This window comes from Oryx dammah, unplaced genomic scaffold (assembly GCF_014754425.2).
Source record: "Oryx dammah isolate SB20612 unplaced genomic scaffold, SCBI_Odam_1.1 HiC_scaffold_17, whole genome shotgun sequence".
NCBI lineage: Eukaryota > Metazoa > Chordata > Mammalia > Artiodactyla > Bovidae > Oryx > Oryx dammah.
The window spans coordinates 42,858,229-42,883,975 of NW_024070201.1; the positions used below are offsets into that span (position 1 = coordinate 42,858,229).

At 41.8% G+C, this 25,747-nt stretch overlaps 1 protein-coding gene across 2 annotated transcripts; it reads left to right on the top strand.

Annotated features, from left to right (window-relative positions):
- The first annotated feature begins 1,371 nt into the window (after positions 1–1,371).
- Positions 1,372–21,437, top strand: TMEM9B (TMEM9 domain family member B). 2 transcript variants are annotated; one of them, XM_040258418.1, is made up of 5 exons: positions 1,372–3,468; positions 7,389–7,480; positions 13,380–13,488; positions 15,612–15,746; positions 20,156–21,437. In XM_040258418.1, the coding sequence occupies exons 1-5, from the start codon at positions 3,226–3,228 to the stop codon at positions 20,309–20,311; spliced, it is 735 nt and encodes a 244-aa protein (XP_040114352.1). In that variant the 5' UTR covers positions 1,372–3,225; the 3' UTR covers positions 20,312–21,437. The 2 variants fall into 2 exon arrangements, with proteins under 2 accessions (XP_040114352.1, XP_040114353.1); XM_040258419.1 differs by lacking the exon at positions 7,389–7,480 and having other exon boundaries at positions 3,277–3,468.
- The last annotated feature ends 4,310 nt before the right edge of the window (positions 21,438–25,747 follow it).

Here is a 25,747-nt window from a genome sequence, read left to right on the forward strand (position 1 = left end):
ATTTGTTCTCCTGTGCTGCCACGGCCTGGGAGAGTGCTGAGGAGATCAGAAAGGATGAGGTGCAGAAATAAGACTGAGGCGGCCAGAGAGCTATGTGAGCGCTGCAGGGGAAAGGGGGTGATGGGACTGCAGACAGAGCTAGCCAAACCTTGGTCCCAGATCCATAAATTGTCATGTCTGCTTCCTAACCTTCTGACTTCCACACTTAAAATTTAGAGAAGATTCTTCTTACTCTTCTGACCATTCCCCACCAGGGCATTTTTTAGGTTTTACAAAGTGAGAGGGCCCATGCCTGGTAGGAAGGTGAACCTGGACTTTTCACTCCTTAAATGGATTATAGTAAGGAAACCTAGTCACACGGAAGCAGGAAAGACAGGAAAGAGTGCATACTCACTGAGGCCAGTCTTGTCTGTGAACAGAACAACCCTGATGTGACTTGAAGGTCTAGGAAGATCCTAGGTCAGAAATCTCCCCTCTCCTCCCTCCCATGGGTTGCAAAGAGTCAGACACAAATGAGTGACTGAACTGACTGACTGACTTACTATGTTGCCCAGATCCCACATGCACTTCTTAGGGCTTCTCAGCATCGTCCTCTCATGGTCACAAAGGAAGTAGGGATTCAAGTACTGTCGGCACCTGGTTCTTAGAGACTGACCAGAGGAGCCTCTTCTATTCCTTTTTCCTTTTCCAGGTCCCCACAAACATTATTGGTTTTTACTCTATCCCAGTCTCCAGGTACGCTGCAGTCCATGGGGTCGCTAAGAGTCAGACACGACTGAGTGACTTCACTTTCACGAATTGGAGAAGGAAATGGCAACTCACTCCAGTGTTCTTGCCTGGAGAATCCCAGGGACGGGGGAGCCTGGTGGGCTGCTGTCTATGGGGTCGCACAGAGTCGGACACGACTGAAGCGACTTAGCAGCAGCAGCAGCAGCAGTCTCTAGGTACAAAGATAATGAAAACCCTTGCCCTCAAAGACTGCCAAGTTTGGGTGGAGGTTGGGAGTTCAGAAGCAGATATGAAAACATAATTTTTTCGTAACGGATTAGATTAGGAAACAAATCTGCACAAATACAGATGGAAATGCAGGTAAGTTAGGGAAGGTTTTCTAGTTGAGAAGACCTCTGACCTAAGGGGAAAGCAGGAGTTATCTAGGTATGAGCAGGGCAGAATGAGAACCAACTCCTCCACTTCCTTTGGATCACTGGAATTGTATGTTTCGTGCCATGTACGCCCCCACCCCCCTATCCCCACCAGTCCTGGGCTCTAGCTGTGCCAGTTCAGCTGTTGCCCTTCTCCTTACCCAGGTCTGAGTCTTCATTCAGACTCTAGCCAGGCAACCAGTCATTGTACAGTCACACTCTACTCTGGGCAGCCACATCTTACATTTTAGAACAGGTATGTCTAACATAAACATTAAATTTCCTAGTAGCTACATTTAAGAAGTAAAAATAAAAAGTGAAATTGTTTTAATGTTTTATTTAACCTAACACATCCAAAGTATTTCAACCTGAACATAAAAACATTGTTTACAGTTAACATGAGATATTTTAATATGGTTTCAGATATTTTAATATGGTTTTTATGTTAAATCTTTGAAATTCAGTACATTTTTACACTTATAGTGCATCCCAGTTCCAGTCAGTCACACTTCAAGTGCTCAGGCGCCACCTGGGGCTAGTGGCTACCAATGTCAGACAGTGTAACTCAAATTCTGCCCAGACTGGGTGTACTTTCTGAGGCACTACTATATATTCCTCTAGATCTCTGTGCCCCCAATCAGGGCTCTGAGAACAAATTTGAAGAAGGGAAGGCCTCTGAGGTTTCAGCCAAAGAGTAAAAGCACTCCTTCAGATCCAGACCAAGACAGCTATCCCTAAACTGATCCCAAACTTGCTGATGAGACAGCTTTTAGCAATCACGAATCCACAAGTGCATTACAGTCAGACACATTTGACACTGGCCAGTAGGATACCCACTAAGAAAATCTGACAATTAAGGAAACTGACAGGGCAGCCTGGAGGGGCCTGTGAAAGGTCATCTAGTCCTGCGTTTGGGACTGAAAGGGTCTAAAAATACTTGGCATAATATCAGACACCTTCTTGTGTTAGTCTAGCAGCAAGAATCACATGTGAGAAAAATACTGAGAAAATTCAATCTATTAAGGCATTTCCACAAACTAGGAAAAGACCACTTTTAAGTTTTGCTTAGAGGAAGAAACACGGGTATTCCATGAAAGCAAAATTTGACGCCCACATATAAGAGTTCAATCCCCTCATATTAAGCCCAGAAAAAGGAAGTGTTTGGACCAAGATCTTTACTATGCCCTTTCCACTACTAACTGAAAAATATTTTAATTGGAGAGAGTACCATTTCCAGGGTTCTCCCAAATTATCCTTCAGGATGACCTGCTCTGGGAAAGATCATCAGCGGTCCCCCAGTTTTGAGTTAGGAGCCAGCAGCCCTGAACAGGACTGTAGCACCGTTATCCCCCATCTTCTGAAATCTTGAGCAGAGGCGGCTTCTAGGGAGATTCTTTCGCCAACTCTACAACTTCCGGAGCCTGGCCTGGCCCGGCCCAGCCCCTCTGCTGTGGCCCAGTGCCTGGCGGCAGGCCGGGCCTAAGCGGTCAGCCCCCAGCGGAAGGGCAGCGAGGAGCCCCAGACGGAGGCCACACACACGAAGGGAGCTCACAGATTGTTAGCAGCCTCCCCGGGAACGGTTTCCAGGAGGCGAATGGGCCGCTGGTCAGTACCAAAGTGCCAGAGAGGACCCCTCGACCATCTAACTGCGGGTGGGCTTCCGGGGAAGGGATGGCTCTGTCGGTATCATACCTGTTCCCAAGCTTAGCACCCACCCCGCCTGCGCCGGCCGGGACGGGCCGCCTCTCAGCAATTCCTGAGGCTGGGGCTCACTCCGTCCTCCTAAGGCTGGCAACGAACGGCTCCGGCCTCGCAGGGGTCGCTCTGGTGAACCCCGGACTTGCTAGAGGATCTGACAGCCCGGGCTTTCTGCGGGGGCTGGGCGGGAGAGGCGTGTCTCCCTGGATGGGAGGACCTCCCAGCTCACTGGCGGTCCGCGGCCCGGCTGCTTCTGTGCCGGAGAAAGACATCTTAGAGCCTCGAAGCTCCGCCGAGCGCAGGTTGTGTACGCGAGAGGCCGCCTAAGCTTCTAGGGCACGGCGGAGCCTCCCGGCCTCCGCACCGGGAACCGTTTCCGGGTCGAATGGTTTTTGTAGCTGACCCGGCGCGGCCCGTGACGCGAGGGCCCAGACGGAAGTGCGGGCGGAGGAGCCCGAGCCGGAGCCCGGCCCGGAGCTGGTCCCGGGGGCTCCGGCTGTGGCGACTGCTGGGCCTGGCCGCGATGGCGACCCTGTGGGCCGGCCTCCTTCGTCTCGCCTCCATGCTCAGCCTGTCCTGCCTGGCGCTCTCGGTGCTGCTGCTGGTGCAGCTGTCAGACGCCGCCAAGGTGAGTCCCGCCCAGCCTTCGCTTCCCACCGGCGCTCCTCTGCTGCCTCCGGCCTTGTCCACCTGAGCCCCACCCCAGTCCTCTGCCAGCCCTGCCAGCCCGATCCCTAGCGTCACAGCCCTGGCAGACCCCCGCCCGGAACCCTCCGGACAGCCGGATGGCACTGCCGCCCCCACCCCCTCCCACCCCCGGCGCTGACACCCTACCCCGCCCCACTTGGTCCAGACGCGCCCGGACAGCATGTCCGGCTCCTTAAATTTCCCTTCCGAGCCCGGACAGGACCCACCTCCAACTTTACAGCCTTTCGAACTCTGAGAGCTTTTAACTTGAGCTTTACACTTAAGCTCTGACAGTCTACCGTCACCCTTCACCAGCCTCATGGACCACCCTCCGAAATTCCCCAAGCCGGTATAGGAAGGCCCAGCTCACAGGTGCCTTACCTCTTAGGAACTAACTCCTCTCAACTCATCCCTGAACAGACTCCCTTCCCACTGTAGGAACTTGCCTCTCCTGGCAGCCTTCCTTCTCAATAGGAAGGACCTACAGTCTCTCCAATACTTTGGCCACCTCATGCGAAGAGTTGACTTATTGCAAAAGACTTTGTTGCTGGGAGGGATTGGAGGCAGGAGGAGAAGGGGACAGAAGATGTGATGGCTGGATGGCATCACCGACTCGATGGACAAGAGTTTGAGTGAACTCCGGGAGTTGGTGATGGACGGGGAGGCCTGGCTGCAATTCATGGGGTCGCAAAGAGTCGGACACGACTGAGCTGAGCGACTGAACAGAGTCTCTCACCGGCCTCATATCCTCACCTCACTCCCTCCAGGATCTCCTAGCCCCTTTGTTGCCTTCTCTTTTCTTGTTAATTTAGTGGGTAGGGAGGATCCAAACTATAGGAGAGGTGAAGTTGTGGCCTTCTCCCCTGCTCCATTTCTTGGCCCTTCTCATCCCCTGATTTCTGACGCTCATAGCAGTAAGCGGCAGCTTGCAGCAAGCAGCAGCCACGGTGGCTGGAAGCCAGATCTTAGTTTCCCAGATGGGGTGTCCTAAGCACTGGACCACAGGAGCCAACAGTTAGGGCTAGGGTCCCTAGTCTTACCTGCCTAGTCAAGAACGGAAGCAGGCAAGGAGACAGAAGGTAAAGAGTATAAAAAGTTTATTGAAAAGAAAAGTACATGCGGAAAGGCTCATGGGCAAGCTCAGAGAGAGTCACGCTTTGGGGAAGTTTAAATCCTTTGTAAAGGGGCAGTTTTCTCAGTCTTCCTCTTCCCTCAGGCCAGTCACCTTGCTTTGTTGGTCCACTCCCACTCCCAGTTAATTTGTCTCAGGAGCCTCCCCTGGGGTGTGCACATACCCTAACCAAGATGGATCTAAAGTGAAGGCTTCTGGGAGGAGCAAGACTGATTATGGGCTGGAATTATCCTCTGACTTTTGATTCCAAGGAGCCTTTCTGTGCAGGTAGTATCTCCCTTATCAGACAGGATTTTTTCCTTACTTTGTCCTTGCCATGATTGTTCTCTTCAGGTAAGAGACAAAGACTGGCTATTTACCCTGTTTTTGTTGGCTGTAAATTCCTCAACTGGAGCTCACCTGTATCTTACCTCAAAAAATGCAAAGGAGACAGTTGTTGAGTCACTTGGTCATGTCTGACTCTGCCACCTCATGGACTACAGCAAGCACACCAAGCTTCCCTGTCTTTCACCATCTCCCGGAGCTTACTCAAACTCCTATCCATTGAGTCAGTGATGCCATCCAACCATCTCATCCTCTGTCCTCCCCTTTACTTCCTGCCTTCAGTCTTTCCCAGCACCAGGGTCTTTTCTAATGAGTCAGTTCTTTGCATCAGGTGGCCAAAGTATTAGAGCTTCAGCTTCAGCATCAGTCTTTCCAATGAATATTCAAGATTTATTTCCTTTAGGATTGACTAGTTTGATCTCCTTACAGTCCAAGGGACTCTCAAGAGCCTTCTCCAACACCACAGTTCAGAAGCATCAGTTCTTCAGCATTCAGCCTTCTCTATGGTCCAACTCTCACATCCATACATGACTACTGGGAAAACCATAGCTTTGACTAGACAGACCTTTGTCGGCAAAGTAATGTCTCTGCTTTTTAATACGCTATCTAGGTTTGTCACGGAGAAGGCAATGGCACCCCACTCCAGTACTCTTGCCTGGAAAATCCCATGGACAGAGGAGCCTGGTAGGCTGCTGTCCATGGGGTCGCTAAGAGTCGGACACGACTGAGCGACTTCCCTTTCACTTTTCACTTTCATGCATTGGAGAAGGAAATGGCAACCCACTCCAGTGTTCTTGCCTGGAGAATCCCAGGGACGGGGGAGCCTGGTGGGCTGCCATCTCTGGGGTCTCACAGAGTCGGACACGACTGACGCGACTTAGCAGCAGCAGCAGCAGGTTTGTCATAGCTTTTCTTCCAAGGAGCAAGTTGTCTTTTAATTTTGTGGCTGCAGTCACCATCTGAGGAGGTGACTAATAGTAGGGTTCCAACCTGGAACCCATCTATCTCCCACTTCACCCTCATGCTGCTCTCTAGTTCCCTTCATGCCCATACCTCCAAACCTGTCCTGTGCTTCCTCCTTGATTAGCTGGCTCATTACTGGAGGAAACAGAAGGCATTCACATTAATTTGACAGGAAAACAGAATGTTATTTGCATTTTACTATATGCAGAGGCTAGGAGAGGAGTGACAGGCATACAGATGGGAGGTTTGGTCAGGGATTTTTTTTTTTTTAATATTTATAATGCTGTGTTAGTTTCAAGTGTACAGAAAATAACTCAGGTTCGTTTTCATTATAGGTTATTATAGCAGGTCCTTGTTGTTTATGTCAAGGTTTCTTTTTGAAACCTTCCCCAGTTCCCTTCAGAAAAAGGGACAGCATCAAGTCTCCTGATTTTCAAAACACTGATGGCACCGTCTGCGTATCTACTGTCATCACTTTAAGTGGCACATTCCTGTAACCGTGTATATGTCAGTCTTCTTTACTTGGGTGTGTCCTAATTGTGGGCGGGAGCCGTGTCTTAGACTTGCTTGAATCCACCTCCTTTCGCTCAAGTTCTGGCACGGGACAAATGCTCACTAAGTAGCTGCTGAATGAGTAAATGACTTATCAACAACTCTGCCAGACGTGCCACTATATCTAGGAGTTCTGGGCTCGGTCCTCTGGAGGCTACTGAGCCACTGCCTTCCTTCTGAGATTAGATTCCCCTTTGCTGAGAAAGCATCTCCTACTCCTTCTGTTTATAGATTTAGTCACCTCTTCTTCACTTCTTCATACTTGCTTTTTCAGTAGTTGTCCTCTCTGTCTCCCAGGGATTAGAAGCAAAGTTTCCTGGGAAGAGTAAACCAAACTGATCTCAGCTACGTTCAAGCTACTTCCTTTATGTACTTCCTTTTTTGTTGTGGCTGAGTGCCTCTAAAACTTCATCCCTTCTTTAGGAGTCTGTCCCAACTCACTTTATCCATATCAGTGCCTTTATACCAAAGGGTGGAAGGGTGATGGGCAGAATTGTGACTTGTTTTGCAATTTTTAGTTTGATATTTCCTAATCCTTCGGTAATCAACATTCTTACTTGCAGGCACAGCTGTCAGTCTACTATGTCTTCTTACTGGCAGATAGATGATGATAATGTTAGCACAATTTTGTCATGTGACTGAAAAATGTGATTCATAAACCACAGATACTAGGTATTATTTCAAAATAATTTTATGTATTATATAATTATTCATGAGCATTACCAATGGTTTTTTAAAAACTTGTATCTCTTAAAGTTATTTAAAAATTTAAATGAATAGTTTTGGAATACTTGGCAGGGGATGCTTAACAAAATGTGTAAGTTGCCGTTTCTAAAAATATTGATGGTAAACCGTCAACAAGCTATACTAAGTTTCTATTTTGGTTACAGAATTCTGAGGATGTCCGATGTAAATGTATCTGTCCTCCCTATAAAGATAATTCTGGGCATATTTATAATAAGAACATATCCCAAAAAGACTGGTAAGTATTCTATGTTACTGAATCACCTGTCACATTTCTTTCTTTGGTTGTCACTGTTAGCACTGGATATTCATCCAATGTATTGTTTTCTTTTTAAGTATTTATTTTTAAGCAAAAGTGTTGAATTCCATTTCCATTTGAAAAAAATGAGAGTAAGACCCTGAGTGCATCAAGTAAGTCTAAAGGAATGTAGCCAAAAGCCCCAGGCAGGGAGGGTTTTACATTGGGGTGGGGCTGAGTTCGTGGCACCTGAACTCCCCATAGCTACCCTTCTGTGTGCCCTTAAATTTAGGCCCTTCTTGCTTCTCAGTTGAAGGTAAGCAAGGCTCACTTATCTGGGTTATAATTTTTACAACTTGTAGGTTTTGATGCTATATTGTCAGATATAGGAGACTATGGTTTAAAGTGTCAGAAGGGTCAGGAAGGAGTGGGAATGAGCCGTAGATACCAGAGTTTACCAATTGGTGGGCCAGTAGGTTATAGATATGCCAAGTCATCGATCCCTTCAGCCCTTGGTATATAATCCAGCAATGACTGGGATCCTGACTGGTTTGTCACCAGCAGTCTTCTCTGTTTATCCCAGTGAACCTTTGAAATGATAGTTTTTTCTACACATGCTATAAAATGATTGGGAAGCAGTCATTTAAGGATAGGTGGGCTTCTTACCCCTGGACTGGGACGTTTTATGGTTTGCAATGGAAGATTGCCAGGATAGGCATAGAAGAAAAATACCTCCAGACATGTACCTGATTTCACAGTGAAATAGACCGAAAAATTTGAAAGCAGAATTAAATTCATTCGGTTACAATATTCCAAGCTGACTTTGAATAAGAAAATGCAGACTTTGAGCATGTTTAGCTTTTTTGATACCATTGTCTATTTTTCCCATGAAGTTCAGTCTATAAGTTCTCATTTAAGTTTAATCTGACATTTGGTAAGTGTGTTCTTGAGAACTTCTGTGTTCCACTTTAAACTGTCTTGTATTACAAAGTGATATGGCTATTCTTTTAGGTTTTATATCTGCAAGTTATTTTATATGAAAAGAAAACTCAAATAAGTTATTCCTGTAAATTTCTCAAATGTATTGAGCACTTATAATCAGTTTACTCTGTTATCAGTAATAGAGTATGACGCTTGTTACTTGAGTGGCAAATGAACTCACTGTTCAAGTATTTAGCTCTAATCTTTTCACAGACTTTTTGTTACTCCAGGTTTACAGAGAGTAAAGCGTCTGCCTGCAATGCAGGAGAACCAGGTTCGATCCCCGGGTCGGGAACATTCCCCTGGAGAAGGAAATGGCAACCCACTTCAGTACTCTTGCCTAGAAAATTCCATGGATGGAGGAGCCTGGTGGGCTACAGTCCATGGGGTCGCAAAGAGTTAGACACGACTGAATGACTTCACTCACTCACTCTTATATGTCATTTATCCCTGGTTACTGGTAAAAATAGGGAGCTTTGAAAATAAACAGCTGAAAACAAGACTTGCTTTGGAATTTTTCCTCCTTCTCACTGTTGCTTCCTGTCTGCAGCTGAGCCTTTGACTCTGGGTAGGTTCACAGATGTCACTCAAAGGTTTTAACTGGCTTTAGAAGGGCACACAAGTTATGATTAGTCAAGATGTTACAGTCTTCCAAGGCTTCCAGTATTTTATGTGACTTTATATGTATGTATGTATGTATGTATGTGTATGTGGATTATATATATATATGGGTATCTTATCTGACACTATATATATATACACATATATATAAGTGAAAGTGTTAATAGCTCAGTCATGCCTGACTCTTTGTGACCCCGTGGACTGTAGCCAGCCAGGCTCCTCTGTCCATGGAATTCCCCAGACAAGAATACTGGAGTGCCTTGCCATTCCCTTCTTCAGGGTATCTTCCCGACTGAGGGATCGAATCCATGTCTCCTGCATTGCCAGTAGTTAGGTTTTCCACTGAGCCACCGGGGAATACCAGTATTTCCCTCCTGGTAAATGTAATGTATTTACTTCCTGGTAAATATACCTATATATATTATATATAATATGTATATATTAAATATCTATATTTACCTCCTGGCCTCCATTTTGTCCAGTTGTCAGCTTTAATTTTTTATTGACCTATGCTGCTGCTGCTGCTAAGTCGCTTCAGTCATGTCCGACTCTGTGCGACCCCATAGACAGCAGCCCACCAGGCTCCCCCATCCCTGGGATTCTCCAGGCAAGAACACTGGAGTGGGTTGCAGTTTCCTTCTCCAGTGCATGGAAGTGAAAAGTGAAAGGGAAGTCGCTCAGTCGTGTCCGACTGTTAGCGACCCCATGGACTGCAGGCTACCAGGCTCCTCCATCCATGGGATTTTCCAGGCAAGAGTACTGGAGTGGGTTGCCATTGCCTTCTCTGTCATTGACCTATACTGTCTAGCTTAAGAAAAGTTTGAGTTCTCTGGTTTATGTTGGGATGTGATTCGAAGCTGATAATGTCCTCCATTAGGCACTAGGGGGAGGTGTTGCCTAATTCCTAAAGTGGCTGTATTTAAGCGTAATAAAAGTTCTGTATTTGGGTTCTGTGTTTACAATGACTGGCCAGACAGAACCAAACTTCCTGTTTCCTTTCCCATCCTGCACAGCACTCAGAATCTCTGTTATTAACTGTATTTGTACTTCCAAAGAAATACTCAATACTTAGATTCCCAAGTAATTCTTAAGTATTGTGACTAAGGCTTCTGAAGCTGATCTAGGAAACTAAGTAGGAGATAAACCTCATTTTCCTGAGGTTCAAAGAAATATGGGTGGGGTGAGGTGGAGGGAACTGTTAGGTGTAATTAGCTATTCATATACCACACTGTGGCAGTTTAGATGTTGGTTAATTCATAAAAGAATTAATCTTGTATGCAAGAATACTGGAGTGGGCTGCCACTTCCTTCTCCAGGGGATCTTCCCAACCCAGGGATCGAACCCGGGTCTCCTGCATTGCAGACAGACACTTTACCGTCTGAGCCACCAGGGAAGCCTGAATAATAGTCCAGGTCACCTTAAATCATTTAAAGCAAGACAGAAATATAGCTGTCCTAGGAGGCAAGAGCCTTTTATTCCAGTCCTTTTAGCTGTTCATGTAGTCTGACCTCATGCAGGTGAGCTCTCAGAGTTCTGGGCTACATGCCCTCTATGGTTCTGAGCTAGATACCCCTGCAGTGGGATTTAGCTTCCTCTATTTTATGCCTGCATCCAGCTGGATACATTCCTTGTCTTCAATACGTTTGGAACAGATATGACACACTTGTATGGTGTAAGTTTGGGACCTTACTCTTGAAGTTCTGCCAGTTGAGACTTACTTTTTCATTACTACCTTTGTTAAAATTAAATTACCTGTTAAGAAAAACTGATGGAACTTTTATCACTTATGCCATTTTGGGTTTTCTTTGTTCTACTACAGCTCACAGGGAACAGAACACAAAAAAGTATGTTCTGATAGGGCAAAAGGAAAGAATCAGCCTGGAGCATTGGGTGCTGCCAAGAAGGTGGGTAGAGTGATACAGACAGGATGCCTGAATGAGGCAGGATGCCGTGGTAGTTCTTAAGGCAAGCAGAAGTGCCTAAGGGACAGATGACGAGAGGGGCCGGCAGGAGGACAGGAGAGCTTTGCCTACCTTTGCCTAAGGGGATCAGAGTAGCGGGCTCTTAATAGCTGTGGAGAGTAAGAATTTAATTATTTCCTAGAATTGACAGACTTCTAGAAAATAAGATTTTTTGAGTAGAATTGCTTTTTCATAAGCCATAAATAAATGGCAAATGGGGAGAAAATAACATCCAACAACAAAAACGTTAAGCCTTTTATTATTATTTATGTACTGTTGCCAGGTAATGTTTTCATTTTTAAATATTTTTGTTGTTCTAAACCTACTTCTCCATGCTTTTTAAATAGACTCCTTGAGAAAAGTAATTGTTTCTTACTCTGGTGTTTGGTTTTCAGAGTTTCATAATTTACCATCTGTTAGGTGTGATTAGCCATTCATATACCACATGTGGCAGTTCAGATAATGTTAGTTAATTCATAAAGGAGGTAATTGTGTTTGAATAATGCTCCAGATCACCTTAAATCAGTTTAGCAGTTTTACTTGCTAAATGAACAAGTCTAAATATGACTTGATCTGCTAAGTAGCTTTCAGTCCCATTTGGGATTTTTAGGTGCATTTTTTTTAACTATGAATAGCACTTTTGAAAAATAGCTGCTACATATGTGTCTTTATGGTTGGATCATTGAAAAAGGAAAAGAGTTTCAGAAAAACATCTATTTCTGCTTTATTGACTATGCCAAAGCCTTTGACTGTGTGGATCACAACTGTGGAAAATTCTTCAAGAGATGGGAATACCAGACCACCTGACCTGCCTCCTGAGAAATCTGTGTGCAGATCAGGAAGCAACAGTTAGAACTGGACATGGAACAACAGTTCCAAATCGGTAAAGGAGTATGTCAAGGCTGTATATTGTCACCCTGCTTATTTAACTTCTATGCAGAGTACATCATGCAAAATGGATGAAGCACAAGCTGGAATCAAGATTGCCAGGAGAAATATCAATAACCTCAGATATGCAGATGATACCACCCTTATGGCAGAAAGCAAAGAAGACCCTCTCTGTTTTGCTAAAGGGCCTCTTGATGAAAGTGAAAGATGAGAGTAAAAAAGTTGGCTTAAAACTCAACATTCAGAAAACTTAAATTCATGGCATCTAGTCCCATTACTTCATGGCAGATAGATGGGGAGACAATGGAAACAGTGACAGACTTTATTTTTGGGGGGCTCCAAAATCACTACAGATGGTGACTGCAGCCATGAAATTAAAAGATGCTTTCTCCTTGGAAGAAAAGCTATGACCAATCTAAATAGCATATTAAAAAGCAGAGACATTACTTTGCCAATGAAGGTCCATCTAGTCAAAGCTTTGGTTTTTCCAGTAGACAGTATGGATGTGAGAGTTGGACTGTGAAGAAAGCTTAGCACCAAAGAATTGATGCTTTTGAACTGTGGTGTTGGAGAAGACTCTTGAGAGTCCCTTGGACTGCAAGGAGATCCAACCAGTTCATCCTAAAGGAAATCAGTCCTGAATATTCATTGGAAGGACTGATGTTGAATCTGAAACTCCAGTACTTTGGTCACCTGTTGTGAAGAACTGACTCATTTGAAAAGACCCTGATGCTGGGAAAGATTGAAGGCAGGAGGAGAAGGGGATGACAGAGGATGAGATGGTTGGATGGCATCACTGACTCAATGGACATGAGTTTGGGTGAACTCTGGGAGTTGGTGATGGAAAGGGAGGCCTGGCGTGCTGCAGTCCATGGGATCACAAAGAGTCAGACACGACTGAGCAACTGAACTGAATGGTTTATTTGACTGTTGTGTGCTCAGTCGCTCAGTCGTGTCCGACTCTTTGCGACCCCATGAATCGCAGCACACCAGGCCTCCCTGTCCATCACCCACTCCCAGAGTTTACTCAAACTCATGTCCATCAAGTCAGTGATGCCATCCAGCCATCTCATCCTCTGTCATCCCGTTCTCCTCCTGCCCCCAGTCCCTTCCAGCATCAGAGTCTTTTCCAATGAGTCAACTCTTCACATGAGGTGGCCAAAGTACTATGAGGTGGCCAAAGTACTGGAGTTTCAGCTTTAGCATCATTCCTTCCAAAGAAATCCCAGGGCTGATCTCCTTCAGAATGGACTGGTTGGATCTCCTTGCAGTCTTACCAAATTGCTAATATTGAGAGGAAATGATTTCACTTCCCTTACTGATTATGTGTTCCTTATTTATTTCATTGGGTAAGCTCCGTGATTATTCTGGATTTCAGGAAAGGTTTGATCAGTGTGAGTAGAAAATCCAGCTAGGTTTAGACAGTATTTTATCTTTGTTTTTTTCAGTGATTGCCTTCATGTTGTGGATCCCATGCCTGTGCGGGGTCCTGATGTAGAAGCATACTGTCTTCGCTGTGAATGCAAATATGAAGAAAGAAGTTCTGTTACGATCAAGGTAAGAAAGGAAAAAAATCCATCTTTTCTGCTTCTGAAACAGTTTTTTATGGTATCTAAACAGGAAAGAAAATGCTGGACATTGGAATTCTTATCTAGTTACCTAAACCATTGCTCTTCCATCCTCTTCTCCAGTACCCTCTTACCTACTTCTTCCTTATCCCCAGCCCCAACTCTGAAAGGAGTAATAAGCCTACTCTCCACCTGCCTCATTGAGATGCTTTGTAGATTAATTAGGACACCTTAGATGGTTGTGATATGTGAAATGGCACAAAGAAGCCCTGTGTGTAATTAGCATTTCCCAGAAAGACATTCCAGCTTCTCCTTGGTCCATGGATGCCAAAGATTAGTGAGAAAGCAGCATAATTAGACCTTCTTCCTGCCCTCTTAGCTCTTAGAAAAAGTTACATATTTAGTGACTATACTATCCTAGAAACATCACAGCTGGATTTTAAGATTTTCTTTCTTTATCTTTTATAGGAAATGGAATGTAGATCACTTTTATCTCAATTTGGACCTCTAATGAGTTCAATTACTTTATTATGATAGATGGTAGTTCTTTTTCCCAATTTTAATATGGGGTTTCCCATTTCTGTTCCACAAAAAAAGGCTTCAGGGAAGTATGGAGTGGCCAGCTGTGCCAGTTACAGAATTCCTGTTGTGATTGACCATGCCAGAGAGCCTCTACTCCAGCAGGATGCCTCCCTGTAAAGAAATCATCATAAACTATTTTTAAACAAAATTTTAATGTATAATTTGCATCCCCAAATGTCAATCATATTAAGTGTACAGTTTTATAAAAATTTTAGCAAATTTAAAACCATTTTAAAAAATCCAGTTTTAGAACATTCCCATTACCCCCAAAAGATCCCTGATGCCCATTTATCATTGATCCCATGCCTACTTCCAGCCCTGAAATTGAAGTGAAACTGTTAGTTCCTCAGTTGTGTCTGACTCTGTGTCTTTGTGGACTGTAGCCCGCCAGGCTCTGCTGTCCACGTGATTCTCTAGGCAGGAATACTGAAGTGGGTTCCCTTCTCCAGGGGATCTTCCTGACCTAAGGATTCAGCCTGGGTCTCCCGCATTGCCAGTTGATTCTTTACCGTCTGAGCCACCCGAGAAGCCCACCCCCAGCCCTGGATAATTACTGTTCTGCTTTGTATGTCTAGATCTGGACATTTCATATAAATAGAATCAGAAAATGCATGCTTTTCTACAACTGGTTTCTTTCACACAGCATAATGTTCTTGAGGTTTATTCATGCTATAGTATGTATCAGCACTTAATTACTTCTTATTACTGAATAGCATTCTATTACATGAATATACCACATGTTCTTTTTCTATTCATCAGTTGATGGGCATTTGGATTATTTCCAGGTTTTTATTCTTAGGAATAATGCTGTTATGAATATCAGTGTATGTGCTCTGGATATGTGTTTTCCTTTCCCTCAGGTAGATTCCTAAAAGAGGTAAGTTTATATTTAACTTTTTAAGAGTCTGCCAGATTGTATTCTAAAATAGCTGTACCGTTTCACATTCTTAACCAGCGATGTGTGAGGGTTTGGTTTCTGTACGTCCTCACTCACATTTGGTATTGTCTGTCTTTACCTGTAGCCATTCTAGTGGGAGGTGTCACACTCTGCTGCTTGACACCACGCAAATTAAGATCTCAAGAAAATCTGGTGCCTAAAATGTATTTTTGTATGTCTGAATTGATCTAAAATAGTATGCTGTTGAAATTCATCTAAACTACATTTTCTATTAGGATTCCTAATGGAAAGTGGTCTTGACTGCAGTGCTGTTGAACCTAGGACACTGTATTCAGGTGAAAAAAGAAAACTGCTTTGCTAGCAGTGGTAGCAATGATTAGTAGTAGGTGAGGATGGAGTTTTGAAGACTTGTGAAAAGGCCCCAAAGACAAAAAAGTGCTTTCTTTCCTCTTTTTCTATAAATAATATTTTGGTGAAGAGTTGAGTTTGTTTCTTATGTTGGAATCTGGTTTGTATAGAAATCCTGTGTGCTTAATAGATGGGTCAGTCTTGACTATGGCTTTAGTAGTACTATACAAAATTCTGATTTCTTGGCTTGAATAGAGATGTAACTTATTTTCAATTTCCTTTAGGTTACCATTATAATTTATCTCTCCATTTTGGGCCTTCTACTTCTCTACATGGTCTATCTTACTCTGGTTGAGCCCATACTGAAGAGACGCCTGTTTGGACACTCACAGTTGATACAGAGCGATGATGATGTTGGGGTGAGTTCTTAACATGCCCTCACTGTTAAGTCTCTGTCATCTGTTAAGTCTCATGCCAGTCTCTGTCATCATCTGATGTAAAGTGCAGGTGAAGAGTAGTTCCATATAAATGTCCATGTGCTGGAGCACATCCTCAACCAGAGAAACTAAAGACGGGTCTAATATGAGTGTGTCTAATATGAGGTCTGACGTGAGGAAATTGCTCTGTAAAGCCGTAAATGTGGTGGCTTAGACAGATGGTCCTTGGTGAGTGTGCTGTACAAGGCTTTTCTTTCTGTATCAGGGGCACACTTTTCATCACCTTTTCCTGTTTGTGTTGAGGAAAGCATCTTTCCCCAGGCTCCAGCCTAAACTACCACCTTTCCTGTCAACATCACCAAATATTTGGAAAGGCAAAGAAGCTTTAGTGGAGGGAAGCATGAAAACCGTGATGTTCTTCACTTAATGAAGAGCAGCTTGATAACTTGCTGACATTTTGTATTTCCTATTTTCCTCCTTTAAATCATCTGTGGTCTTGAACTCTAGAGAAAAATAAAACCATCACTCCTGATTCTCTTCCTATCTTTAAAACACATTCATATTTGTATATATAAGTAATATTATATCACTCAAAACTACTGAGAAATTGACACAGTCTATAATTTGTTATTTAGTATGTCTTTATCATTATTGGGTTTGTTTCCAAATTTTCCACTATTTCATCATTGTGTGTGTGTATATATATATATATATTTTTTTTTTAGAAATTATGTTGTATTTTGGATTACTTTATTGAACTATGTTTCTTAAAGTGGATAAAATTTAATAGAGTTTCAGGAATCAATTTCAAAAGCCAAAGCCAGAGTGAACCCTTGCCAACCACAGTCAAAAGTCCTTTTACTCTGGAACAGCTTCTGGGCCCATTGGTAAAAGATGAGAAAGGAGATCCCAACTGAATGGCTCAAGTTATAACTACAGACAGAGCCTGCTTGTTTCATGAATATCAATCGTGAATACTCAACTTACTCGAGCAAGATTTCATTTTTGTTTCGTGAAGAACTTTCATAGAAACACCTCTGTTTGCCTCTTTTTCCCCTTGCATCCTTTATTAATTCAACCAATACATAATGAGTAACTTTTCCATATCAGGAAGCATTAGAGTCTCAAATACTGTTCTCATATAATTTTCATTCACATATGATGTTTTCCATTGACATTTTGGGTCAGATGATTGTTGTATTCACTGTATGATATCTAATGGCATTCCTGACCTCTACCCACTAGAAACGAGTATCACCCCTTATCCCAATCCTGACAATCAAAAATGTTCACATACAGTGCCAGATGTTCCTGGGGGTCAAAATCACCCTCAGTTGAGAACTACTAACATATAAAAATGTTATATGTCCAAGACCACACAAACCATTTCATTATAGGCACATAGATAAAAGCTCTGACTTATATACATTGCGTATGGCATTAAATATCAGCTTCCTGATTTTAGGAATAGACAATATTAGGGCTTCCCTGGTGGCTTAGATGGTAAAGAGTCTGTCTGCAATGCAGGAGACCTAGGTTTGATCCCCGGGTCGGGAAGATCCCCCAGAGAAGGGAATGGCAACCCACTCTACTATTCTTGCCTGGAGAATTCCATGGACAGAGGAGCCTGGCAGGTTATATAGTTCATGGAGTAGCGAAGAGTTGGACATGACTGAGTGACTAACACTGTCACTGTCAATATTAATTTAATACACAGAACATAAAATAAGTGGATACACAAATGTGTAGATGAAAACATGTAGGAAAGGCATTTGATTGATGGGCCCTTGTGCCTAGTAACCATTTTGTTCACCAGGGATTGATCCTATGTACATGTCTACCATATAAGAACATTGTTTTTAGAGGCCTGGCTGACTTTTGGGTATCTGTTAAATTGATTCTGGGTAGAGAGAGATTTTCTAAACAGAGCAATGAATGTATGATAACAACTCTGTACAGTAAGAAGTTGAATTTAAATTCCTACAATTGTTGCTAATCCAAGATGAGAGTTCTTCACTCTTTATGTGCCTTTAAACATGCTTTTGTTAAATCCTCAGTTAAATTCTGTTTTATTTTTTTTCCATGTTTGTTGGATCTAGAGCACTTTGAATCAGAGGGCACAAATAGTTAAGACATTCACTGCAAGTCATCACAATATTTACTGTATCATATATCCATGACACATCATTACTGTTATCAAAGCATTACATTAAAACATGTTTTGTATTTATTGTAATTTTATCCAGTGTTAAAAGAGCAAATATATATAAAGGGTAAACCTCTATGTGCGTTCTCCCGGCATACATGAGCACAAGCAGCTAGTTCAGTCTTGTTCTGATGGAGAATAGACCGAAAGGATTAACTGGTTTGTTTAGTCCTTTAATTTGTTTCTTAAGAAGATGTTTCTCCCCCTACCTTGAAGAGTAGATAAAAAACTATGAAATTGAGAAGTACTCTGCTGGTAAAGCACATCCCTCTTCCCAGTCCTGTTTATGCCAAAACAAACCAATGGTAATAATGTTTTATATACAAGTTCATTAAAGCATTGTGTTCGTATAGTGCCATTTTAATCTCCCTGAACAAACTCTGTATGTTGACAAGGTGTGACACCAGGTCAAGGTTAAGGGAGCTAAGACTTGTGTTTGTACTTATTTATTAGATGACCTTGGATTGGTTTACTTTTTCATGGGAAATACAATAATCCAACAACAGAATAAAGTAATCCGTCTTCCTTTTTCCTAACCTCTTTTCTTACATCTTTGAAACAGTTGAACTTTATGGAATTGTTTTTATTATTTTCATTTGTAAGGTTAAAAAAAAGAATGGGGTTTGTACAAGATATTACCTAAATTAAGCGAAAAGTTGAAGCAATTTTGGTAAAGAAGGCAGGGGTAGATTCTTTATAGAAAACTCTTTGCTGGCTTTGAAATGTTGACATTATATAAATATCTTGCTATAAAAAGAAGACCAGGTGTTAAAACACTGTTTATATATATAGGTATATATATATAGTTATGCAGTTATCTACAGCTTTCCATAGACATGCTGTCTCCTGCCCTGGGTATATAATAGAGCTTTGGCAAACATGCACAAGCAAAACAATATTCTTTTCAAGAGGCCAAGTTTAACAGTACTGAGTTGTGACTTATCTCCTATGTTGGAACATTTAGAAGCATTGCTTATTCAAGTTCAGGAAAAAGAGATCAAGGAAAAGACAAACAAAAGCAATAAATTAGTACTGAATGCCTTTTGTCATTTGGGCAGCTGTGTTTATATCTTATTCATAGATAGATTACCATGGTGGTTTCCTGTGTAATGATGACAAACATCAGTGCTATTGGTTTATTTTAACCAGGATAGGTTGGTTTTCTACCCAGATGCCTGGGTGATGCTGCAATAGTCTCTCTTCTCAGGCAGCAGCTAACATGGAACCTGCCATGTGCTCAACAATGGAAGAGTCAAGACTTTATCAAACAGAAATGCTGAAGTAATACTCCTTTACTGTCCTTAGCAGTCGAGCATAATTGTAGCACTTGAGCTGTATCTCTGTCCATGACAGATTGGGGAAGGGGATGAGGAAAATGAAAAAGTTCTAAGTGTATGTGTTGAGAGCATAAGAAGAAATTAAAACCACACAAGATGGGACTTGCTGGTGGTCCAGTGGCTAACACTGCACTCCCAATGCAGGGTATCTGAGTTCAATCCCTGGTCAGGGAATTAGATCCCACATACTGCAACTAAAGATTCCACATACTGCAACTAAAGATTCCACATGCTGCAAATAAGACCTGGGACAGCCAAATAAATAATAAAACAAAAGTAAGTAAATGTAAAAAAAAAAATAACCAAGATAAGATCCAGTCAACTCATCTCCCAGGATGAATGTGGTCCCAAGCTGGCAAGTAACAATTCTAATATATATGAGAGTCAGGATAGGATATTAAAGACAGGTCTTTCCTCAGTCACAGATTAGCTGGATGGTATTAGCTGGATGAATAAAGCAAGGCAAAGCCCTACTCTTTATCTGTAGCTTGTAGATATTAACAGGCAAATAGATTTTCTTTCCACAGCTCATCAAGAAAGGCTTCTCTAACATAAATGACCCCTGTCTTTATCTTGGTTCCTCTTTCTTAAGGAAAATTTCTTTGGAAATGGTGACTCATGGGAACATTGCACAGATACCTCCTCATTGCTTGTTTTATTTGAATCACCTATTTCTGTAGCTGGGTTCATCCTGCTTCTGGTATTGAGGGCCTAAGAAGGCTTGGCTAAATTAGATGGTCTGTTTAACAGTCCAGCTGCTCCAGTCTCTGTGGCTGGATAGCTGCTATTGTGCGTGTGTGTTTTACATGGATCATGCCATCTGATGTTCTCCATTCCTGCACTTTCAGGATCACCAGCCTTTTGCAAATGCCCATGATGTGCTGGCCCGCTCCCGCAGTCGAGCCAATGTACTAAATAAGGTCGAGTATGCCCAGCAGCGTTGGAAGCTTCAAGTTCAAGAGCAGCGAAAATCCGTCTTTGACCGTCATGTTGTCCTCAGCTAACTGGGAACTGAATTCATGGTGACTAGAAAGAAATGAGGCAGACAATGGGAAAAAGATTGACTGAGTTTTCCTGGATTTTGTTTTAATACCCTGTTGATTTCTCCAACTCTTGCTGGAAAATTCAAAACTCGAAACAAAAACGCGCTTGTTGTTTTCTTTTCTCATTAATGTATTAATCAAGGCATTTTTTTTTAAGCACACACCTCAGACAGTGTCAGCCAATAAATCTTTTCCTATTGTGACTTTTACTAATAAAAATATGTCTGCCTGTAAATTATCTTGAAGTCCTTTACCTGGGAAAAGCACTCTTTACCACACAGTTTTGACTTGGTTTTTAAGATAATTTTCAGGTAGGGTTTTTGTGTGGTATTTTTTGTTTTTGGCAGAGGAGGGGAGGGATGTGTGGGAAGTGCTTAACACACCGTTTCTCAAGTCACCTTACTAAACAAACTTTTGCAGATAAACTTTGCCTTTTATTTTCAAGATTCATTTATATTTTGCAGTATGCCAGCCTCGTCCGGGAGTTGGTGATGGACAGGGAGGCCTGGTGTTCTGCAGTCCATGGGGTTGCAAAGAGTTGGACATAACTGAGTGACTAACTGAACTTAGCCTCATCAAAGCCCCAAGTTACCTATTTGAATTTTTGCACTGACTGTATTATCTAGACATCTGGTTGGCCTGTGGCTTCACTTTATGGTAAATTAGATCTGAAAATGCACGGTGGCCCTTCACAAAAAGCAGATTTTCTTTATGTACTGTGATGTCTGATGCAACGCATCCTAGAGCAAACTGGCTGCTCGCTAGTCTAATGACTAAACATAGTCTTGGTGTGTGGTCTTTCTCATCTTGTAGTATCTTTAAGGATAAATCCTAAGGACTTGGACACTTACAATAAAGAAAGTTTCTTTTAAACCCAAGCCTCCCTGGATTGATGACATACACATATTTGTCAGGACCTCCAATCAGGTTGAGAGGCAGCTGTTTGGACTCTGGTGTGTGCAGCTTTGAACTAGGACTGGAGTTCAGGTTGCCTCCCTCTGAAAGGTGTAGCAGTTATTGGATAACTGGCTTTTTTCTTCCTATGTCCTCTTTGAAATGTAACAATAAAAATAATTTTTGAAACATCTACCAGTGTATCTATCCCAGCTTTTCTCTCCTCCCTCTTTTGCTGTATGATGAACTTGAAAATATAAAGACAAATTGTACCCTGTTGAAAGACTTGTTTTATACAGTCTAATCATAAAACAGTGGTACTAAATTATCTCTATGTGCGTGTGTGGTGGGGAGAGAGAGAGAACATATGGGTACTTAAATGGGTCTCTGAAAGTACACATATATTTGGATAAATTGAGGGATTTAAGATGCATGAAGGAGTGCCTGTTTTAAAAAATTCTTGGCAAAAATTAGTATTTAGTATTAAAACTAAATCACATTAATTTCATAAGGGTGAGACTTTAGGAGCTAAAAATGGGGTTTTTGGTTAGTGAAAAACTTCTTTAAACTCCCAAATCGAACCTAAAATTGTTGATTTTATTATTAATATTAAAAGATGTAAGTTTAACTACAACCAAGTGAAATTTATTCCAGTTTTGCAAGACTTTGAACATTTGAAAATTAATGAAATGCACATCAACAGACTAAAGAAAAATGACATGATCTTATCAATAGATTCAGAAACAGCATTTGACAAAATCCAACACCCATTCATGACAAAAACTCTCAGTAAACTAGAAATAGAGGAGAAGAAGTTAAGGATGTTCTTTCTAACTACTCATTTTCAACATCATACTGTAAATCCCAGCTAATGCAATAAGACAAAAGATATACAGGGAAAGAAAAGATGAAAGACTGCCATTGTTTAGAGATGACATGATTGTAAACATGTAGGTGATCCAAAAGAATTTTTTAAAAAGCAAAAAAACATTTCTGATACTAATAACTGAGTTGATTATAGCAAGGTTTCAGGACAGAAGGTTAATTTACAAAAGTCAATTGCTATCCTTCCGTTCAGTTCACTTCAGTTGCTCAGTCGTGTCTGACTCTGCGACCCCGTGGACTGCAGCATGCCAGGCCTCCCTGTCCATCACCAACTCGCGGAGTTTATTCAAACTCATGTCCATCGAGTTGGTGATGCCATCCAAACCATCTCATTCTCTGTCGTCCCCTTCTCCTCCCGCCTTCAATCTTTCCCAGCATCAGGGTCTTTTCAAATGAGTCAGTTCTTCACATCAGGTGGCCAAAGTATTGGAGTTTCAGCTTCAGCATCAGTCCTTCCAATAAATATTCAGGACTGATTTCCTTTAGGATGGACTGGTTGGATCTCCTTGCTGTCCAAGGGCCTCTTAAGAGTCTTCAACACCACAATTCAAAAGCATCAAGTCTTCGGCACTCAGCTTTCTTTATAGTCCAACTCTCACATCCATACATGACTACTGGAGAAACCATACCTTTGACTAGATGGACCTTTGTTGGATTTGTTGGCAAAGTAATATCTCTGCTTTTTTTTTTTTTTAATAAGCTGTCTAGGTTGGTCATAACTTTTCTTCCAAGGAGTAAGCGTCTTTTAATTTCATGGCTGCAGTCACCATCTGCAGTGATTTTGGAGGGCCAAAAAGTAAAGTCTGCCACTGTTTCCACTGTTTCCCCATCTATATTTTGCCATGAAGTGATGGGATCAGATTCCATGATCTTAGTTTTCTGAATGTTGAGTTTTAAGCCAACTTTTTCACTCGCCTTTTTTGCTTTCATCAAGATGCTCTTTAGTTCTTCATTGCTTTCTGCCATAAGGGTGGTGTCATCTGCATATCTGAGGTTATTGATATTTCTCCCGGCAATCTTGATTCCAGCTTATGCTTCATCCAGTCCAGAATTTCTCATGATGTACTCTGCATAGAAGTTAAATAAGCAGGGTGACAATATACAGCCTTGACGTACTCCTTTCCCAATTTGGAACCAGTCTATTGTTCCATGTCCAGTTCTGACTGTTGGTTCTACTAACAATGAACAAATGAAATTAAAAGCACAATTACCATTTACATTGGTATCCCTCCAAATGAAATATGTATAAATCTAACAAAATATGGATAAAATGTACTTGAGGAAAACTACAAAACTGATTAAAGAAATCAAAGAACTAGAACAAAATAAGAGAGAGATTCCATGTTCATGGATTAGAAGACAATATTATTAAGATGTCAGTCTTGATTAAATACAATCCTAGTCAAAATCCCAGAAAGTTATAAGCAAAAGACCCAGAAAGTAAGCACAATGTTAATTAAGAAGAACAAAGTGGAAAGACTGACACAACCTCTTTTCAAGATTTACTGTACAGCTACAGTAATAAAGGCAGTGTCAGTGTGGATTGGCAAAAGGATAGACAAACAGATCAATACAACAGAATAGAGAGCCCAGAAACAGACTCAATAAATATAGTTAACTGACCTTTGACAAAGCAACAATAGGAACACTGTGGAGCAGTCTTTTCAATGAATGGTGCTAGAACAACTGGATGGTCACATGCAAAAAAAGTTAAGCTAGACACAAGCCTTACAACCTTCAAAAAATTAATTAAAAAAGGATCATAGACCTAAATGCAAAACAAAACCCTACAATACTAGAAGACAACATAGGAGAAAATCTAGTTTACTTTTGGTTGGTAATGACTTACTACACACAATATCAAAACCACAAATCAAGAAAGAAATCACTGATAAGCCGGACTTCATTAAAATTAAAAACTTCTGGTGAAAGACTGTCGAGAACAAGAACACAAGCCACCAGCTGGGAGAAAATATTTGTAAAAGACATATCTGACAAAGTACTATCTTCCAAAGCATATAAAGAATTCTTAAAACTCAACAATAAGACAAAAAACTCAGTTTTAAAATGGGCCAAAGACCTGAACAGACACCTCATCAAAGAAGATGTACAGATGGCAGAGAAGTATTCAAAAAAATGCTCCATAACACATGTCCACCAGTGAAGTTGCTCCAGTCGCGTCCAATTCTTTGCGATCCCATGGACTATAGCCTACGAGGCTCCTCCATCCATGGAATTTTCCAGGCAAGAGTGCTGGAGTAGGTTGCCATTTCCTTCTCCAGGGGATCCTTCCCAACCCAGGGATTGAACCAAGGTCTTCCGCATTGAGGGTGGATTCTTTACAGTCTGAGCCACCAGGGAAGCCCATTTAATATACATTAGTTAAAATATTATATCCATATGAAAATTTTGCATATGGGTGTTTTATAGCAGCTTTATTCATAATTGCCAAAATTTGGAAGCAATCAAGAAGTCCTCTAGTAGGTGAATAGACAGTAAGCTGTGATACATTCAATGGAATATTTTTAAAATTTATTTTACTGAAATATAGTTGATTTACAATGTTGTGTTAATTTCTACTGTATAGCAAAGTGATTCAGGTATATGTGTGTCTATATTAATATATACTTTTTCATATTCTCTTCTATTATGGTTTATCACAGAGTACTGAATATAGTTCCCACTGCTATACAGTAGGACCTTGTTGTTTATCTGTTCTATGTATATTAGTTTGCATCTGCTAATGCCCAAATCCCAATCCATTCTTCCCCCACCCTCCTCTCCCTTGGCAACAATAAGTCTGGGCTCTATGTCTGTGTGTCTGTTTCTGTTTCATGGATAAGTTTCTTTGTGTCATAGTTTAGATTCTACATGTAAATGTTATCATATGGTATTCAGACAAAGGAATATTGTTCAGTGCTAAAAAGAAATGAGCTATCAAGTCAAAAATATGTGCAGGAGACTTAAATGAATATTACTAATTGAAAGAAGCTGTATAGTATATGAGTTCAAGTATACAACATTCTGGAAAAGGAAAAATGAAGTGAAGTCATTCAGTCGTGTCTGATTCTTTGCAACCCCATGGACTGTAGCCTACCAGGTTCCTCAGTCCATGGAATTTTCCAGGCAAGAGTACTGGAGTGGGTTGCCGTTTCCTTCTCCAAGGGATCTTCCCAACCCAGGGATTGAATCTGGGTCTCCAGCATTGCAGGCAGACGCTTTACTGTCTGAGCCACCATGGAAGCAAAAATCAGGTATTGTCAGGTACTAGGAGGAGGGAGGAATGAGTAGGTGTAACAGACACTTTAGAGCAGTGAAACTATTCCATATGATGCTATCATGGTAGATATGTATCATTATACATTTGTAAAGTTGCATAGAATGTACAACACAAGAGTGAACCGAGGGACTTCCCTGGTGGTCCAGTGGCTAAGACTCTGCCCATGCTCCCAATGCAGGGGGCCCAGGTTCGATCCCTGGACAGGGAACTAGATCCTACATACAGCAACTAGAAAAAGTACTGTATGCCACAACTAAGACCTGGCATGGCCAAATAAACAAATATTTTTTTTTAAAAAGGTTGAGCCTTAATGGAAACTATGGGCTTTGAGTGATAAT